The sequence below is a fragment of the Cavia porcellus genome, unplaced genomic scaffold, assembly GCF_034190915.1.
Source record: "Cavia porcellus strain 051 isolate PalLab524CR breed Dunkin Hartley unplaced genomic scaffold, mCavPor4.1 scaffold_7, whole genome shotgun sequence".
In the NCBI taxonomy this organism is placed as follows: Eukaryota; Metazoa; Chordata; class Mammalia; order Rodentia; family Caviidae; genus Cavia; species Cavia porcellus.
Window position 1 is genome coordinate 63,460,247 of NW_026947490.1, and position 20,532 is coordinate 63,480,778.

General features: G+C 44.6%; 1 protein-coding gene across 1 annotated transcript; it reads left to right on the forward strand.

The window, feature by feature from the left end:
* The first annotated feature begins 219 nt into the window (after positions 1 to 219).
* Phyh (phytanoyl-CoA 2-hydroxylase) lies at positions 220 to 16,883 on the forward strand. The gene is made up of 9 exons (XM_003468630.5): positions 220 to 402; positions 5,447 to 5,505; positions 6,918 to 7,028; positions 8,389 to 8,557; positions 9,864 to 9,945; positions 11,336 to 11,517; positions 12,929 to 13,078; positions 15,115 to 15,243; positions 16,476 to 16,883. The coding sequence occupies exons 1-9, from the start codon at positions 328 to 330 to the stop codon at positions 16,527 to 16,529; spliced, it is 1,011 nt and encodes a 336-aa protein (XP_003468678.1). The 5' UTR covers positions 220 to 327; the 3' UTR covers positions 16,530 to 16,883.
* Positions 16,884 to 20,532: the final 3,649 nt, after the last annotated feature.

Sequence of the window (20,532 nt, forward strand, 5' to 3'; positions counted from 1 at the left end):
CCCAGGTCGTTGGGCAGCTGCTCCAACCTCCTTGGCAACTCCTTCCGGGCTAGTGGAGACTCTCCCTCCCGGGGCCCCGCCCCCGCTGGCCTCGGCTCCGCCCTCGAGGACATTGGCTCCGCCCCCGCCGGCCTCGGTTCCTCCCCCGATGGCCTCGGCTCCGCCCCCTGTGGCCTAGGCTCCTCCCCCAATGGCCTCTGCTCCGCCCCCATTGGCCTCGGCTCCTCCCCGCTGGCAAGACTCCTGCCCCTTGACCCGGGCGCGGGCCGGAGGCGGGTCTATAAGGGGAGTTAGGCTTGACGGTCCCCGCTCCACTCTGCCGCAGCCATGCACCGGATGTGCGCTAACTACCGCCTGCAGATAGTGCTGGGACACCTTGAGGGTCCGGGAGCCAAGGCCCTGGTATCCTTTGGATGCGGGCGTCCGGGGAGGCAGCCTGGGGCGCAAGTGTTTTGGTCACGAGGGTCGGGCAGCCATGTCCCGGGGTCCTCCCGTGGCCGCCTCAGCTGCGCGTCGCGCGGAGGGCCCGAGGGCCGTCGTCAGCAGGGGACGCGGGCCTGGGGCCCCGCAGCCCGCCCCGCTGGGCTTGGGCGCCCTGAGCGCAGGGTCGACCTGGGTGGGCGCCCGCGGGCTGAGGCTGAGCAGCCGCCCGAGGCCCCCAGCAACTCGGCTCGGTCCCCGGGGACGCGGGGCGCAGCCTCCGAGCCGGCGATTCCCTCACAGGCTCCGCCCCGAGCGCAGAGGTCTCGCCGGGCTCTTGCTGCGTCCTCAGCCTGCGCGCCTCGCGAACATCCGTTGGATTCTTGCTCCTGCTGTTCCTGGTTGTGATAGCACTGGGCATAGAATTTAGTTTTCTCATCTGTGTCTCCTACACTTTCTGGAGGATGGCAGTGTTCTGTCCCCGAGTTGTCTGGTGAGATAGCGTCTCCAGCCTCCCGCCGCTGCTGATCCCTGCGGTGTGTTGTTGTTTATTTTGTGGTACAATGAATCCAACTCGCAGTAGCCAGGGAGGCACTGTGCCGCTGAACTAAATCAGTCCCCAGCACTGCGTGTTTAACTTTAGGTGATTTTGGCTAAATAGCCCGCTGTGGCTATAACCGGCCAAGGTTTACAGTGAATGTAACGGTTTCTCCCAAGCCTTGTTTCAGAGGAGTGTGGATTTTGGAGTAATCTTGAGCGCACTTATATCCTAGGCTGGTCTCGAACTCGCAACGATCCTCCTACCTCAGCCTCCCTACTGCTGGGATTACAGGCGTGAGCCACCACTCCTGGCATGGAGTAATCATTTTTGCAATGTGTTTTTTAAAAACGCAGACAAGTAGAAAGGAAAAATTAAGTACCTATAACTCCTTGTTCTACCAGCCACAAACCATTATTTTCACACTTTTAATGTTTTTTTGGCATTCATTTTTTTCACCTAACTTTAAATTGTAAACATTTTCAAATCATTAAAAATTTTTCTAGGAGTAACAAAAGTCCCGGCACGAAATTAGTGGAGAGAGGACAAGCATATTAACAGAAGGTGGAAGCTAATGTCCACACAGCGACCTTTGGCTGGGAAGAGTTGGCCCAGGGCGGTGATCTTCTGCCAAAGAGGACACAGACAGGAGCCAGTGACAGATCTTTGGCTGGCTGTTATCTGGACTGGTCGGTGTCACCCAATTACATAAAGCCACTGTTTCAGAAGTGTGCCATGCTTGTGAGAAGTGACATTCCGAAAGCAACTCAGAAACAAGGAGAAAGAAAGGAAACACCATGGCAATAGCCTGCAATGATTGGAGAGGAAATTTTACAAAAGGAATTTTTGGGCCTTTCAGATGTTTAAAATTATACTTGGCTGGCTCATACTGTTCTTAGGATGATTTATTTCATAGACTTTTGCTCCTAAGTATCAGCCAAAGTATTTTGAATATTTGGAACTGAAGTCCCTCTAAATTAAATACCTTTTGTAAATAGACCACATTTCTCTCCTTACTTCAAAAGTTGAATTTTTTTTTTTAATTTTCATCTATCTTAGAATATTGGAGATTGAGCCCAGGGTCTTTACACTGAGTTACATCCCTAGTTCAGTATTATGGAGAGTAACTACTCCCCAAGAGGACTGTAAAGTGCATATATTGCAAACATGCACTTGATAGATTCTGCTAGCCTAAGGTTTAGCTGTCTGTAACATGACATCCGCCCAACTTGGTACTGGACCCAGAGAAACAACTTAGCTCTCCAAGAGTGACTTCTGCGGTCTCCTTATTCCAGAGATTAAACCTGCTCCCTTTTTGGGAGTGTGCCGAGCCCTCTCCAATCCCAACCATCCCACAACCACCCTAGCCTCCACCCCCAGCCCCCAGGAAATCTGTCTCCTATTTCACACAGGCGGATATGCCCCTTCAGATCAGCGGTCAGTATGTCATTTTGCCCACCAAATTCCTCCCCTAGCCAGAACTGGTAAAAAATAACTTCACTTGGGTTCTCGCTGAGAGCCCCTGCACCTCTGTGAAACTCTTCCATGCCCATATCAAAGGCCTTTCTGTTCTTTGCCCCCTCTTCTGCCTTTTCTGTGCCGCCTCAGGTTGAGTGCCAAAACATAATTAGTTGGTACCGTTCAGACTCAGAGTGGACAGGGGCCACTGCTCCTGGGGGGGTCTATCCCCAGTTTGAGGACTCCCCTGCCTCTGCAGGCCACTCTTTCTCTCTCTGTCTCTCTTTCACTCCTCACTTCTGAGGGATCCCTGTCACTGACTGCCGATACTAGCTGCCACACACCCAACACCAGCCCAGTCTCATCTCATCTCTTCTGGTTCTCACAGGTGAGCCACCTCTCGCTGCTGGGATGCCTGTCTCTTTAAGTCGTAGGCCTATGCTGGGACCCCATCCTTCTAGGCCCCCCTCTTTGCTCCACCAGTGATGACTGCAGCACACAGGTGTTGGGGATCTCACTGTCACATCCCCTGCAGGGGTGCTGACCTTACAGGGGTGTGACTGGCTTTCAGCCTTTTGGCTCACCTCCAATTCAATCACAGAGAGCAAAGTTACTTCTTGCTCAGCAAAACACACTCCACTTGGGTCCCTGTTGAGACAGCTCTGTAACCTCCAATCTCTAAACACTCATTGCCCCAGAGGCTCCTCAGAACTACAATTCAGTTGCCACCCTCTGTGATTTGTTACCTTAATGGGGGAAATGGTCGGGTTCCTTACTTTAGTCAGGTTTTGCTCTCAGGACATGCCTCTCCCTCATTCGGGCCTGGGAGGCAGCCCGAAAGATTTCGGCCTGCTCCACACTGCCAGAACCTTACCTGACAGTTCACTGACCTTACAGACAATATCCCTTCTCCTCTCACCCCCGTACCCACAAAGCTTTCCTGGTTCTCTGCCACCATCTTCGCCTCCACCTCCTACCTGCCCCACTATTCCTCCACTGCCAACTTCTCTCCTCCTCTCCTCCTCTCCTCTCCTCCTCACCCCTCCCCTTCCTGCTCCTCCACCACTCCACGGGCACCATTTTCTCCACCACCGTCTTGTGGCCCCTGACACTTGCCACCATCTGGCACCCTCCCACATGCTGCCTTCATTATCCCTACCCCAACCACCTTTGACGTGTGGCTCACTCCATCCTCTCCTTCCCCTTTGTGAGGTGACAGGTACCAAAGACATCATCTACATTCATGTTCCTTTTTCCCTCTCTCATCTCTCATGAATCTTCCAGCATGGAACATCCTTTGCTGCTGACCCATACAATTATATCAAAAAGCTTAAATACATTATTGAGTCCTATCTACAAAAAGCTTTATGTTATTCTCACTTCCACTCTGTCCCCTCAACAAAAGATTAAACTCCCGTTTTATTTCTCAGACAACAACAGACATTCAGACTAAACTCAAAAAGGCAGACCTGGGTCCTCAATCCCCCCAGAGAGACCTTTTAGATGTGGCTTTCCATGTCTTCAACAGTAGACAGAAACAACAAAAACAGGACACCCTTTAAAAGGTTACATTCCAGGGTGATCTTAAAAAGGCCTCAGGCCAAGCTGAACTCCAAGGCCAACTCCTGGCTACAGAGGCTGCAGCTGCAGTGGCACTGGGAGCTCAAAATAAAACACAGGGCAGAGGAAAAAAAATCTAAAAACCCAACCGCCGCCCCATGGGCTTCAAGTGCAGTAGATAAGCAACTCTGGCCACGAGGCTGCCCTGACCTGCGGCCATGACATCTGCAGCCAAGAGGGCCACTGGAAGTGCGGCTGCCCTGTCCACCAGAGAGCAGGTCAGCCTCACCTTCCCTGCCCCCACAGCAGAAGTCACCCCTGCCTTGGGCTCATCGCTGGCTGCTCTGCTCAGCATCGCTGCTCCCCCCTGAAGTCTCTGTCTTAGGGGGGACATCTCAAGTAACACCCTATGTTACCTTGTTGACAGGAGGCCACACACAGTGTCTTCCTGAGTTTTCAGGCTGGTCTTCAGTGTCCGTTTGATGTGGGTTCGTAAACAATTTAGGAATTCAAGCCGCCAAATTGATAAATTTGGAATTTAATTAGCTGAGCTCAGCGACCACTGTTGTGGACCCATTTCAGAGTCCCACTGAGTGGCCCTGAACTAGAAAGTTACAAAGCTTTTAAACAGAGAATCACAGAAAGACATTCTGCTGGAAACAGTTTAGCTAGAATCTCACATTAATTTTTGGCTGACACCTGTATCCTGCTTCTTTTGTTGAGCAGGTTAATTTTTCTCTTGTGGATGCAGCTCATTCTGCTTTTCTCATGGGCCTTATAATCTTGAGTGATTTTCCATTTTCCTGAGTCAAGTATAGGGCACTGTAAATGCAGGGCTCAGGATGGTGTGAGTTAATGCCAAGCTACAGCATATGTGGAAGTTGACAAAACCTACTCTCTGCAGATTCCAAACCCTTTCTTTACACACAACTGTCTTACTATCTGGATCTGTCCTGTTCTTGCCTACAACTCAAATCCAGCCTCTCCCTACCCTTTATACAAGCTCCCACAGTGCCCCACCTTCATTTCCACCATCTCCAACACTGATAACAAAACCTTAAGGAGGCTTAACTACACAGCCAGCAGCAATATGTCTGTCACTCCTGGTTTCCTGTACTGTCAGTTTTACACCTCCACACAAACAGGAGACATAACTGTAACAGAGGTCAGAGCCTTGGGTGGAGGCTGAGCCTGGCTTGGTGGCTTCCCTCAGTGTGATGCGGGTTGATCACTGACCTCTCCAGCTCCTCCTCCAGGCTCTCCTGTCACTTCCTTAGGCTGTTATGCCTGACACAAAGAGATGCAGATGTTGGGCTTTATGTGTCCACATTGCCAGTCAGGGCTATGCATGAACCCGGGGCACCTGGTGTCCACTGAGGAAAATGCCTCTCCAAGAACTGTAGCCAGGCAGGCAGCTGTGCCTGGAAAACACTGGCTCCCAAACACTGTTTGCCTTAATTCATGTCCCAGGGAGCTCACCCCACCTCAGGGACTGCGTCCCCGGCCGGTGTCCAGCTTCAGCAGTTCCAGTAAGTACTGTGCATCCAATTTCTGGGTTATTTTAAAGCAAACAGAAAAAAAAGGATATAAATGATACAGATTAAAAAAAAACAGGAAATTAACACTGATTAATAAATTGTATTTTGCTATCTTAGAAGTAGTTGTTCAGGTTATAGTATCTACGCATAAAAACAAACAATGATAGCACAAACTTTTTGATAAACTAACAGAGATTGGGAGAATTTCCATCTTTAATTGTGCTATGAATATAAACGTTAACCAGTGGTAATAACACAAAAACAGCGTGCCGCTGATTACAATTTAGTAATGCTCTCTTCCGGGATTTATCCTTTCTGTTTTGAGACGGAGTCTCACTGTGTAGTTCAGGTACCTTCAGCTTCCTATGTGGCCCAGACTGGCCTCAAATACAGCAGTCCTCCTGCCTCAGCCTCCCAAGGATAGGATTTGTTCTAATGATCACAAGTGTGGAGCATCTAGAAGACCCTTACCTTAATTTTTTACATGAATTCTAAAAATTCAGAAAAAAGGAAAACTACCAGAAAATACATAATCTGACTTTTGAAAATCCAAGCGTAAGGTATCATACTTAAATTGTGGTTCTGTGGATATATTAGCTAGTGCACTGGTGAATATGTGTGTATGTATGTTATGTATATTACATGGCATGCCGTGTATATATACATGTTTCTGAAACAGGGACTTCCTCTGTTTCCCGTGTTGGTTGTCAACTCCTAGGCTCAAGCAATCCTCCTGCTTCAGCTTTCCAAATTGCTGGGACTATATAAACAAGTTCATTATCTTAACTCATCTTTAAAGGGAAGACCTTGCGCTTCAAAATATTTTCACATAGACACCATTTCAATCTTAAGAATTTGAGTTTGTGGCTGTACCCTATTCTCACTTGGATTTTGTTACTTAGATTACTTCTAAGAATATATTGATTAGACAATTAAAATGTAAAATATGTTGATTTCCCATCTGAAAAACTATATATATTCATTGTTTTTAAAAAAAGAGAAATAGAAGGAAATCTGAAAAAAATACATGATGATATTACTGAAAAGCAATTCCTATTTTTAAAAATGTGGCGGGAGTGTATTTCTTTGCACTCTGTTTTACGTGTAGTGCCTTGTTTTACATCATTGCAATCACACTTATTGCCGTCACGTGATGGTACTGTCCTTATTTTTAATGCCTGAGTTATATTTCATTAAATAGTTATGTCATTAATTTTCCTTTCACTTGTACACATTTTTGGTGACTACAGTTAATGCTTTAAAGCTTTTAAATTTTTTTCAGATTATTAAAGTTTCAGAAATGTTACATTGAAAAGCATCAGTATTTCTTAGGTTCTTGGTACATGCTATTAGGTTGTCATTTAAAATTTGGTCTTCATTTGGGAATATTTTGTGTCCTTCAGATATACTTTGGATAATGACATCCTCACATTGGAGCAGAGAAAATTTTATGAAGATAACGGATTTCTTGTCATTAAAAAACTGGTATCTGATGCTGATATTCAACGCTTTCGGTACAGTAATGTTATTTGTTATTTTGCAAAAATATGTATTATTTGTATAAAGTGATTTGGAGTTTTTTGGCTTTTTGAGACAGGGTCTCAACAGGTAGTTCAGGCTGGCCTTGAATTTGCAGTGATCCTCTTGCATCAGCCTCCTCAGGGAAGGATTACAGGCGTGTGCCTCCACTCCTGGAGTTTAATACTGTTTCAATGCTGTGGTTCCTTAGGCAGTGTTTAGGAGCAGAGCTAATGTGCTACACTGTGGCTTTAATCACAGCTCGCTGCCAGACATGATGTGACCTGGGGTAATCATCTCAGCTTCCAGGCTCTGGGTCCCCATCTGTAAAATAGGCACAGTAATAGTTATGTCCTAGCACTGTTGCTAGCACAAAATAAGGAAAAATATGTGGGCAGCACTTGGCACAGGGCCTGTATATGATGGGTGTTACAGAAGTATTTGCTCTGAGCATCCCTAATCCAAAATTCCAAAATCTAAAAATACACTAAAATCCAAAACTTTTTCACCATTCAAACACCACGAGTGGAAAATCCACACCCAATCTCATGCCAGCAGATTAGTATAATGTCACTTTCAGGCTAGGTGTGTAAAGGGTATGGGAAACATAAATGTAATTTGTGTTTAGACTTGGATCTTATATCTAGGATGTCTCATTATATGCCAACATTTTTAAAAAATTAAGAAATCTGGGCTGGGGATACAGCTCAGTGGCACAGCACCTGCCTGGCAAGCACAAGGTTCTGAGTACAAATCCTGGTACCAGTAATTAATTAAAATAAAAAACAATACATAAAAAAGTTAACAAATTTTAAATACGTCTGATCCCAAGCATTTCAGATCAGGCGTATTCAACCAGTATCCTTCCAGTGTAACCACATCAAAAAATGTTTCCCTATGTATCTGCTAAACCAGGGGGCCCCAACCCAGGTCACTGACCAGACCTGTAAATCCTATTAGGACCACAGGCTGTATAGCAAGAGGTGCCAGGGAAGTTTCATCTGTCTCTGCGGCACCCCCTGCCTTCCCTTCTGGCAGTCACAGGAGTCTGAACCCTGCTGTATATGTGAGAAACCCACATTGCTGGCTCCTTTGAATCCTGCTCCCCTCCCCACTTTGTGGGATAAATCACCTTCCATAAACTGGTCCTGGTGCCCAAAATGTTGTACATCACCAAGAAGGAGTATTTTAGTTTCTACTGGGAGGATAGCACGCCTAATCTGGCCTTTTTCTCCTCTTCCCATCAGAATTACCGTACCAGGCCTGAAGGCTGACTCTTAGCAAATCTTCCCACAGGACAGGGCCAGCGTGGTGCTCAGAGCCAGTGAAAATCACACTGTGAATTTAATTTTCCAGGGATGAGTTTGAGAAGATCTGCAGAAAGGAGGTGGAACCCCCAGGAATACAGATAATGAGAGATGTGAGCATTTTGAAGTCAGAACACACTGTAAGTGAGAAGGTGGTTTCCAAGGTGCAGGATTTCCAAGAAGATGAAGAGCTCTTTAGATACTGCACTCTCCCCCAGGTAAGGGCTCTGCCTCTACTTGTTTCTGCTTAGCAGTCAGCATATCTGTCCGCAAGTTTGCGTTTTATTTGATTCCATCCCTTTTCACATACGGTGCTAGCACAGTGGTTCTCCCCTGGAGGTGGTTTTACCCCACGGTGGGCATTGGTGGTGTCTGGAGACATGTCTTATCATCACACCAGTGGGGAGGGTGTGGTACTGGCTTCTCATGGGTAGGGGCCAGAGATGCTGCTGATGGGCCCAGAGATCCTGAGACACACAGAAGAACCCTTTGCCCAGACTAAAAATTATCCCACCCAGCAGAGCCAGGACTTCGAAACCTTGCTATGGTTCGAACCTATGCTCTGGTTCTCTTCCTCTAAGACAGGAATTCTGGATTGAAAAGAAAGCTCTTCTGAGCCCTGCAACACAGCAGTATCCACAGGAGTAAAATTTGGGGCTGTTATTTATAAAGTCATTTGTTTTGTTTTGTTACGACTCTGGACCATAGAGGTATGAGTTTGTTTTTAAATTTAAATTGAATTTTTTTAAAAAAAGTATTCTTTTCAAGTAAAGCGTGTTTATACACACACGCTGGCAGTACAGAAGGTCCTAACTTGAAGAGATCCTTTGCCTCTGGCCCGATGCTCCATGAAACTTTTAGTGTATTCATCTGGAGCTGTGTTATGTGTATGCAAGCTTATTTGTATGCCCTCACATTTTTTGTGCATATCACACAGGCACATATTATCCATTGCCTTATTTTTTTTCACTTACAGCAGATCTCAGACAACTTTTAGTCAGTGCAATAGTTAGTCTTCATTAAAGCACACTTCGGAGTCGGTGGAGCGAGTACAGCCTTGGGATCTAAACCTGGTCTCTGACCCCTTCCTCAGGGCGCCGCTTCCTGGCTGCTGTGAGGTGGACAGTCTCCTCTCCCATGTGCTTCCTCCTAGTTTTGCCTTGGAGCTGGGTCACCATGGACTGAAACCCTAAAACCTTGAGCCAAAATAAGGTTTTCCTTCCTTTAAATTGTGGATTGTGGATGGCAGATATTTTGTTCCAGCAAAAAACTGACTAATATGTCACTTTTGAGTGCACTTTATACCTTTTATTTTTATTGTTACTTTTTCTTTTTTGAGACAGGGTCATACTGTCTCATTCAGGCTGGCCTAGACCTAATGATCCTCCTGCCTGCTGAGTGCTGGAATCACAGGCATGTACCACCATGCCTGGCCACCAGCTTGGTTCTTGTGTGGGTAGCTGTGCTGTGTGCCTCTTACCTCTGATTTTCCATTAAGTTAACTTTTTCCCCCTTTTGTTTTAGATTCTGAAATATGTGGAGTGCTTTACTGGACCTAATATTATGGCTATGCACACAATGCTGATAAACAAACCTCCAGATACTGGTAAAAGACTTATTTTTTAGGGAAAACAAGAGAAAAACACTGTAGTTAAAATGTAAAGTTGATCTTGGAAACCTGATCAGGGGTATTGTCAAACTTTGAATGAATGAATGTATGTACTTTTACTTAAAACTTTAAAAAGCTATTATAATAGTGATTTCTGATGTTAGCTTTAGGTTTATTGTAAGATTTTTAGGTGATTACACGAAAGTGCACCTTAACAACATAACTCTTCATGTATTATTCATATCTATTCAGTACTTCTGTGCCTTACCAGCCATTCCTAGCCATGATAGCATAGATTCTGCATTCCTGATCTGACACAAAGATACTTCAATCAATCACACATTCAAGTTCTTAAAATGTCTTGTGCTTGCCAAAAGGTAGACCCTAAAGCCTCACTTGCAGAGAGACTGATTCAGAAGTAAGTAGAATTTAGGTGTCTGCATTTGAATAATTATCCCCAGAGGTTCTACTGAGATTTCTGTGGACCTCACAAGGAACCAACTGCAGCAATCAGCCAGGAGAATCCTTCATCCTTTTCTGCTCTGTCTTTTGACAGCAGGGATGAATGCAATAGGACTGGAGGTCACTTTCACTTTTAAATGTCCTCCTCCACATGTGTCTTGCCCAGAGAGATCTGGTGACCAGAGACCAAGTTCCAAGAGCAAAGCTGGGGGAAATGGCCAGGTGGTCATGGCCTTGGACTGGATGCTAACCATACCCAGGATTCCCATCGTTCTGTGGAGAAAACCTTAGCGAACTGTTTTCATTTGCATCGACTTAGAAAGCAAGCTCAAATGTGATTCTGTGCCATTCTCTTTAATTACTCCCTGTTTTTAAAAATACTTTGGTACCTTGTAGCAGGATCCGTTATGACAAGGAAATGAAGTGCAGGAGAGGCACTGACGTCTGTGCAGAGATGTGAGCAGAGTTTTAGGTCCCAGCCTCCAATAACCGAGAAGGAAGCATAGGACTGGGAGCCTTGTGAGATTTACTATTTCGGTTCGGGGCTCACTTCCTAGGGCTGCTTCCCTACAGCTTTGTTTCATTTGTTTGGTTTTTGCAGATAGGTTACAGTGTTCTAGTTTTTCCCTCAAAGGATAAGAATTCTGAGACTCGATCATCTTCCTTCCTTCCTTCCTTTGTTCCCTCCCCTCCTTTTTCCTTCCTCCCTCCCTCCCTCCCTTCCTTTTTTCCTTGCATCCATCCATCCTTTTTTTTGAGACAGGCTCTCACTCTGTAGTTCAGACTGGCCTTGAACTTACTGTGTAGCCCAGGCTGGCCTCAAACTCTCCATGAACCTCCTGCCTCAGCTTCCTGAGTACTAGGATTGCAGGTGTGCGCCAGCACCCCTGGCTGAAGCATCTTTTGATAGCAAGTTCTGTTTCAGGCAAGAAGACATCACGGCACCCGATGCACCAGGATCTGCACTATTTCTCCTTTCGGCCCAGCGATCGCATTGTGGCTGCTTGGACTGCGATGGAGCACATTGACCGGAGCAATGGCTGTCTGGTCGTGCTTCCAGGCTCCCACAAAAGCTCCCTGAAGCCACATGGCTACCCTGAGTGGGAGGTAGGTCTGCCTAACCCCTGCATCTTGATCAGAATCTGTCACTGTTTTATCCATGGGGATGAGACATTTCCTTTCTTAGCCAAGCACTGTCCTGAGATTTATAGTTTGGATTAGAGAAAGCTCAAGGCTGTCAGGTAAAATGTTCATCAGTGAGTTTTTTCAACACAAGTTTGAAAGCCAGCTAATGTGGGAGGACTTGGATTGGTGAAGCGTAAGATCTGAGATCCTAAGGCCTAACTGCAGGGGTCAGACATAAACACATCCACCCCACTCACTGGGCAGGTGCCAAGTCTTAACTGACTGATGGTCCTCAGGGTGAAGCAAAGTGAAGGCCAGCAGAGGCTGGTGTTCCAGCTGAACAGGACAGGGTAGACTTTCCTGTAGCAGACAGTAAAGGGCAAATTCAAACCTGGCTGTGGCCTGGGAAGGACCCGGGGAGCTCACTATCCAGTGGGATGGGGTGCTTTTGGGGGAGTGGCAGAAGACAGTCTAACAAGGTACATTAGGACTGTTTAACACCAATGAGTCCCCTGTGTACTACGGGAGCATGGGAGCCTCCCCCTCCCTTTGTACTGGAGATTGAACCCAGGGCTTCACACTGGTGCTAAAGCACCAGGCGTTTTAAGCTTCATTTTTATGAGTACAAGTCTGCAGTACATATTGGTCACATTCACCACAGGGAGTTGGATGGTGTACAGAACACAGCTTAATTCTTTTAACTTCCCCTTCTTCTGCCTTCCCTCCCCTTGCTCTGCATTGTTTTGTGGTTGGTTTGACTGATTGATTAACTGATCGATTTTTTGGTAGCAGGAATCGAACTCACAACCTCGCACCTACCAGGCAGGCGCTTGTGCATTTTTGGGGCACATCCATGTATAGTTACACAAGAAAATACCACCCTCCTGTCCCAGACAACCACTTGAGTTACTTTCTGTTCCTATAGATTAGTCTGCACTTTCTAAAAGGTTATATAAGTCTGATCATGTGGTCACTTTTAGGGGTGTGGCTTGTTTTGCTTAGCGTAGTTACTGTGAGGTTCACCAGTCGTAATGGCTCCTTCCTTTCCGTGTTGCTCAGTATGTTTAATTGCTGGGTTCTACCATTCTGCTGGGGAATACCAAAGGCTTTTACATCCATGAATACTAGGTTTGAATCAGTTCTGAAGAAAATGAATCCTCGTGGTCTAGCACAGGATTTGGTGATGAGTTTAGGACAGACAATTGGAGAGGAGATTCACAGTATTGCAGGGTTAAGACTGAGAGTTCCTGAAATCCCTGTGGAATTTTGATATACATAAACTATAAGCATCTGCTCTGGGTTTTTCTCTCGGCAGCTTTCTCTGCTGAGTCCTGGTCAAAGTTTTGTTTATGATGGCTCTCAGGTGTAGACTTGGCTTCTCTTCTGTGCCCAGGGTGGAGTGAACATAGTGTTCCACGGTATCCAGGACTATCAGAAGGACAATGCCCGCGTGCACCTCATAATGGACAAGGGAGACACAGTTTTCTTTCACCCTTTGCTCATCCACGGATCTGGGCGGAACAGAACTCAAGGATTCAGGAAAGTATGTGTTCACATGGCCACAGTTTTCAAAAATGAGTGGGTTAGAAACAAAAATCTTAAAATTTTGTAGTGCACAAAAGATTTTTTTAGTGCTGTTAATCTGAATTTTATTGACTTCTAATTTTGTTTGAAAATGTGTTTCGGTTTTATAGTCCCAAAAGAACCTTAAATGTAAGTTGTTGATTTATTTTGGGTTTACTGTTTGTACATAGTTAAGTAACATAATGATAAAAAAATATCATTACTATGGAGAAGGACCACAAGATGTTTCTTTTACTTCCCCACTTCTCTCCCCACCACATCCCAGTGATTAAACCACCACCCTTTTAAATTTTGAGACATGGTCTGGCTAAGTTAACATGTCAAAGATTTAGGACTTTTCCGCAAACCAAATTTTAAGTCTAGTTTATTTGCCTCCCTTATAGTTTTGTTTTTTTTTTTTTTTTCCCCCTTGTCAGTAAGATTGCAGGTAACCTTAGGACCCTGCCTAATCTTGTCAACAGGGAATCATGACCGGTGGAGAAATTGCTGTAGAATACTAGCTTCCTTTGGAGCCACTGCTCATAAGCTTAGCAGAGGAAAGTTTCCAGTGTTTTATGATCCAAAATAAAGTTTCTGAATTAGCTGCTCAGAAGTCAAAGTTAGCAGGCAGCCCTGACTTTGTTACCTCAGTCTTGGGGTATTTTAGATTTAATGGTTTTATTGCTTACATTGAAAATCTGACAAAATCTGTCATTAGTTTCTGGACTTCTCACTGTTCTCCGTGGAGACTCCAGTGGGGTCTCCATGATAACAGGGCTGTCCTTACTAAGTTGGGGCTTTACAGTTTGTCCTGTGGCTCCCACAGATCCCTGCGGTCTCCCCAGAATCTCTCCACCTTGCCTAGATTCTTGCTAGCTCAGCAGGGCTGGCATCAAGCGGCAGCAACTGAGAAGCCACCTTAGGACAAAGCAGAAGGGGCTGCCAGAAACCATCAGTGCTTGAGTTAAATACTATTTCAGTAAATCAGAATGTGTGTGAAAATCTATGCTGTGTGCAGCACCAACATTTTTAATAAAAGATAGGGTAGCACCCTGTGCTGTCCTCGGGGCTGCAGAATTAGGGCATATCTATAGCTCACAAGTAATGTGAGTTTGAATATTCTGACTTTACAGTTTTTCAGTATTTTCCTGATGACTTGAACGTTCTAGAAAATTACCCAGCATGGACACAGGAGGACACATTCTCCCCACCCTACCTCCACCCCATCAGCACATCTTTCCCTTTGTGCCAGGCTGTGACATGGCTCTGCCAGGCTCTGGGTGCTGATGTTTGTGGGCAAAGCAGAAAGTCCTTCTGATGGGCACATCACCTCGAGATAATTAACTTGTTGAGGAGGTGAGTTTTAATGACTGCTTTGCAGCTTAGATGCCCTTTTCTGTGGCCCCATGGTGGGTGCAATGGACAGGGCATCTGATTAGGATGAGAAGATCCTAGAAAAGGGAGAAGCTAGTTTTACCCTCAGAAGGAAATAAGATAGACGATAGCATCAGTGTTACCAAACTTTAAATGTCTTTGGAGGAGATGTGTACTACTTTCCTTCTCAAGGTATTTTCAGTTTTCACATATATTTCATATTTTATTAACGTGAGAGCCCACCCCAAATTCAACCTTTATTACAAAGGAGATGATAAACAGCAGGATGCCTTCTTTTGTAGGGTTTCAGGATGTCTACTCATTGGGAAAATAAATGCTTAAAACATTAGAGACCTCTTGGTTAGGAAACCATGTTTCATCTCCTACATAGACTTTTAAAATAAATGGTACAGCTAGTTTTTTTAAAAAAATCTTTGTAATTTCTCAGTTAACTTTTAGCTGGGGTTGGGGGCGGAGGATGGGGCCAAGCTACAGAGGGATTTAGGATTCCACAGATCAGACTTCCAATGGAGGCGTTAAATCCTGAGTGAAAAAACTGATTTTCTGGAAGGAGAACTCCCTGCGTGATTGCTGCTGTAAACAGGAAATTTTCTTCAGCACCAATGTATTCATTCTGCACAGGCAATTTCCTGCCATTTTGCCAGTTCCAGCTGCCACTACATCGACGTGAAGGGTACCAATCAAGAAAACGTTGAGAAGGAAGTGATGAAAATATTTAATAAAATGGGCCTAACTGATGTCAGTCTAAAGGTATGTGTGTCTGAAATGACAGAGGTATCAGATTCTTCTGTTCTTCAGTTGCTTAATGAACACCTCATTTCACTTAAAGTCTAGAGTGCTTGGTTAGGGTTCATTTCAGAAGCCTTCCTAACCCACCAGGGGGTTAGGCCGGGGGGGGGGGGGGGGGCGCTTCAGTTTGCACATTCGCTTCCCCACTTGGGGCCTTGAGATCTGACAGGGTCTTCCTAGGTCTTTGGTCGCCCGGTGTGAAGTGGGGAACCCCATTCCACACAGCGCAGGCTGGGAAAGAGTCAGATGAGAGGAGATGAAAGGCTAAAGCTTCTTTCTGTAGGCATAGGGGTAAAGGCAAAAGTTTGCAATCTCAACCACAGACCTCCTTTATTCGTATGGAATAGAATGCATATGCATTAGGAATTCCAGAAAGACTTCATGGGAGGGCAGTGCCTGAGCAGGTTTTCATTTTGGTTGCTTTGCAACTGGAGTTTTCTGAGGGATAATTTGCATGGAACAGAGATGAATGGCCACTGAGGAACCTTGGAGTGTGTATTACACGTGTGTTTTATCAAGACTCCAGTAAATAGTGCCTATCTATGTAATTATCTTATAAATTATAGTTTATCAGGTTTATTTAGAATAACAATACGCAACATAAATTTTTCCAAGTGCAAAAAGCACTTTTACATTTCTTTCCTTATTTTCTTCACCAAAACCCAGTAAAACAATTGGAGAGCTCCATGCTATAAGGAAGAAATTAAGAGTCCCGAAGGTTTTAGACCTAAGCAGCTGAGTGAGATTTCAGATTCAGGCCTAATTCCCAAATCATTCATTTGAACAAACAGCTAAAAAAGAAACAATAACATTTAGATTGTTTTGTGAAGACAGAGGGGATAGAAACCAGTAACCACAGCGCCATATTCACGGTTATGATCCAATCAGGTGTGGGACCTGAGCAGGGTGACAGGCAGCAGATGGCACTGTGACCAAGTATCCCACCCTTCCAGTTCCGCCACCGTAACTAGCGTCGTGCCAGATTAGCCAGGGCTGACCCTGAGGGATGCGCTGACTTAGTGTAGTTAGTGCTACCATAGATCAATTGGAGTCTCAGAATATGTTGCATTTATGTAACTTACTAGGTTTTTTTCCTTTTACCCACATGTGGAAACTGGAAGTCATTTTTATCTTATGGCAAGTAGGCCAGTGGAAATGCTCTATACATTCTTTCTGTTTGGAATCATTTTCAGGATTTTTGGAAGTTTCGAGCCCGGCTTGTGAAAGGAGAACGAATTAACCTTTGAAATAGCCCCTCGTTACAGTGCATTTCAAGGTCAGGGGACCCAAGATCCAGCTCAGCAGCACAGCACTTGGGAAGCATGAAGTTAAGTTCAAAACAAAACAACAACAACAACAACAACAAAGAAGAAATCAAAATGAAACAAGGAGTCTAAAAAAAGTGTTCTTATTGGAGTGGTGCAATCTTTTCTGTCACTTTTTAACAAAGGCAAGAAATATGTATCGGAGCCTCGATTTTATAGTATTAATTTTGCAGTAGGGTGCTGTTGCTTTAATGGAAGTAAAAATATGAAAGTAAAATACTGTTTTAAGAACAAATTTGTGTTTATAGATAATAAAGTGATAGTGTATAATTTAAATAGAGTCAATCAGTTTCTTTTATTGGATGAGCTCTTTACCCAAGCAGAATGAATTCTTTGAAACTCAGAGTGTTGAATTGTGCCGGTGACCCTTCCACCTACCAAATTCATTTCCAGAGCAAGACACATGTTATGGCACATTCACACTTACTGAAGGGCATACAAAGGAAATCATGCAGCCAAATGCTTGGACACAGGCTTCCTTCCAAGACTTCTTACCCCAAAACCCTCCTAAAAAACACCAGGCTTTTCCTCTGTTCCTAACCAGTGAAAACCAGGGAAACTTTATTTGCATATTTTATTGGACATTGAAGCTGAAAATCAGCATTTATAAATGAAACCTAACCTCTTCTCAGGCAGGAACATTTTTAGATATTTTGCGTGGATTTGTAGCGTGCATAAACTGGGGGGTTATTTGAATATAGCACTGTGTTTCTATACCAGTTGAGGGCACCATGGAGATATGGTCCTTATTTTTCTCAAATTGTAGTTAGGGTTTCAGTAGGGGAAAAGATTCTGAGTTGTTTTCCTATGATTTTGCTGAGCACAAGTTTTCCTAAGCCTTTGTAAGGGAACCCCGCTTAAGTTCAGCTCTTACTGGAAACTGGAGAAGGCAAGCGATAGCAAAGTTCTTAGAAAAATTGTGTTATGAGGCTGGAAATGAGCACCAACAGCACCAGTGGGAGTTGTGTTCCAGAATACTTTTAACCAGTTTCAACTCAGTTTGAAAAACAAAACTTCAAAAGGAAAAAGCATAATTGTCATTTTCTGGGTGCTCTTGTGAAGGAAAGCTACCTAGTCAATAGAGAAACCTGCATTTCACACCATGTCTGTCTCCTCTTTGTCCATTAATTCATGGGACACATTTCCAACACCACTCTGTAGAGGCAAAGAGGGGTTAGGATTGACAGAATGAGCCAGTAGGAAGGTTGGAGAGGGAGCAACCGCTTGAACAAGTGGGCATGACATCAGTCACAGAGACTCAAGGTAGATGCTCAGAACACAGTTTCCAAGCCTGCACCTGGAACCAATCAGAAAATGCTATCTTCAGTTCTCCAGCTGTAACATCAAGCAGGGTTGTGATTGGATAGTCAAGTCCCATTAGGCTGTGTCCTTAAAAAGTGGAAACAGATTGACCCTGACATCTGAAAATAGAAAAATGGAAAAAAAATAATATGTTAGAGAAGAGCTTGAGAGAAACCAATAATAAATTGCTTGTGAAAAGTCAGCATATAAGATTGGTTATGGAAATGCCACTGCTGGGGTGTTGTTTATCCACGTGCATGTGTGTTTATGCAAGCAGCAGAAACCAATGGTGTGGACCCCAAAAGCAAAATCACAAGAGGTTTCCTCTGTGTAACATGCTCGTTTGTGACCACAGGGTGGAGGTGGATCAGGTGCAGATCTGGGTTGGATGCATGAGGTTTCCTTACCAAATGGTGGGTAATCATGCAATAGCTTGAGTTTCTCTTAACATGATAAACACCACGGATTACTATAACTGGAGACAATGTGTTCACTGTTTTACAAGGACAGCTGAATGGTGCTACAAAAATGATGGGAAGTTCATTTACCAAGCAGGTTTTTGATAGGACAGCCTAGATCTGACATCAGTCTGAAGAACAAAGGATATAGATCCTCTACCATTAACCTTATGGCCACTGTGAATTCTCTCAGTGGTCTCTCTCACTCTGCAGAGCATACCTATTTTCTAACTTTTATTAAAGGGTTGAGTGTTATCTTGGTTATTTTTCTCTTATTGTTGAGACAAAATACCTGACTCCCAAAGTGAAGCAAAGAAAGGTTCATTTAGCTTACAGGTTTTTGCATGTTTCAGTCCATGCTCAGCTGGCTCTAAGGCAGGGTGGTGTGGCAGCATTCTCCTAGCATAACTCAGGTGCCACCCTTTTCAGTTGTCAGGACATTAAGAGCTCAGTGGCTCTTGAGGTCTATAGCAGCTAGTGAGTTGATTTGATCTTGGAGGAGATCTACAGACTACAGTTGGGTTTAAAAGAAGTTGGTGAGTTGGAAAAAAAGGGGGAGATAATGTGCAAACATGACGGTTATGAGTCACCTGATGAATAACACTTTTTGAAGAGTGGTTTGAAATGACTGGAGTCTGTATAAATTTGAATGCCTACATGAAAGCAGTTGTGTAAATTAGTGATGATACTTGAGACCTGATGATCTGAAAGGAGAAGTTTGATCCCTGAAAAATCCACCCCTGAGTGTTTTGATTATAGGTAGGTTTGTGAATGAGTTGTGATTTGTGGGTGAATATTGAGGTGGGGGAAAGGTACTTGGGATAAGGGGAGAACATGAGAGGGGCAGGTCAGGATTATAAGAAAGTTGTGAGTAAAGAATAAAGTTTTAAATCTACAGGAGATGGTTATGAAGATATGCTGTCAGGGTACATGGACCCAAGAGCTTAGGAAAAGCAGTATGGGTGGCCTTCATGCTGATAAGGAAAAAGAGTGTTCTTCCTGAGATATCCAGCGAACTCAGGGCTCCTAGAGATACACCTTGATGTGGGCCATGAGCCCCAATTCCTGTCAATCCTCTTCAGCAGTGATTCTGAGCAAGTTGGTAACAGGATTCTCTGTGAGGGCAGGAGCTGGAGATGTACCTGATCTCTGGTGGACAGGGCAGTTGCACTTCCAGTGTCCCTTTCGTTTGCAGATGGGTCAGGATCCTGGTAATGGCTGCAGGTTAGGGCAGACTCCTGCCCAGTGTCCATCTGTGCTGCACTTGAAGCGTGGTCCTGGAGGGCCTCAGGTTTTAGATTCTCCTTTGGCCTGTATTTTATTTTCAGCCCCAAATATCACAGACAAAAATTGTCAGATAAGTTTAGCTTGGGGTTTAGCTTTTTCTAGATCGTTTTGTTTTTGTTGCTCCTGTCTATGATTGAAGACACACAAAGCCACATCTAGGAGAGTCCCCTGTGGGGACTGAGGGGCAAGATCTGACTTTTTAAATTTGGCTCGATGTCAGGTGCTACTTGGGAGATAAAGTGGGAATTAATAAGGATTACCCCTTCAGGTGAATGGGTATTTACATCCATAAATCTGGGGAGGGTCTCAGTGAGATGAATTAAAAATTCAACAGGATTTTCATTGGCTCATTGGGACTATTCCTGAAGTTTCTGATAATGAGTCTGTTTATGCAAAATGTTCGGGAGGCCTGTTAGAATATGATCAATCCTTTGCGCCATGCATTGTGAGCCATCAGCAGTGGGCTGATAATCCCAATGGGAGTCATCTTTTGGCACCACTGCTGGCCCTCTGGGCTATGCAATATCAACCTGATGGTTTTGGCCCGCTGCTGTTTAGGCTGCCTGCCAGATCTGCCGTCTATTATGAAGGAAAGGTAGAAGTGAGAATAACTGACAGATCTTTGTTGGCCAGATCATAGGATTGGATGACAAAGTGAAGTTCTTTGGTGTAATTATGGGAGATGCCATGCCGAGCCAGGCAGAGCTTGACACGGGGGAATCCATCATTGTTTTCCCAGCACCTGGAGATACACATGAGGTTGGTTATTTGTGCTCACTCTTTTTTTTATGTGATGTGAACATTCATAGCTATAAATTTCCCTTTTAGGACTACTTTCATTATGTTCCATAATTTATGGTATATTGTACTAGAATTAT

Coding starts and splice junctions, on each gene's coding strand:
- Phyh (XM_003468630.5), top strand. CDS start 328: ATGCACCGGATGTGCGCTAACTACCGCCTGCAGATAGTGCTGGGACAC. Junction 13,079..15,114: donor GAACTCAAGGATTCAGGAAA/GTATGTGTTCAC, acceptor CATTCTGCACAG/GCAATTTCCTGCCATTTTGC. Junction 15,244..16,475: donor TAACTGATGTCAGTCTAAAG/GTATGTGTGTCT, acceptor AATCATTTTCAG/GATTTTTGGAAGTTTCGAGC.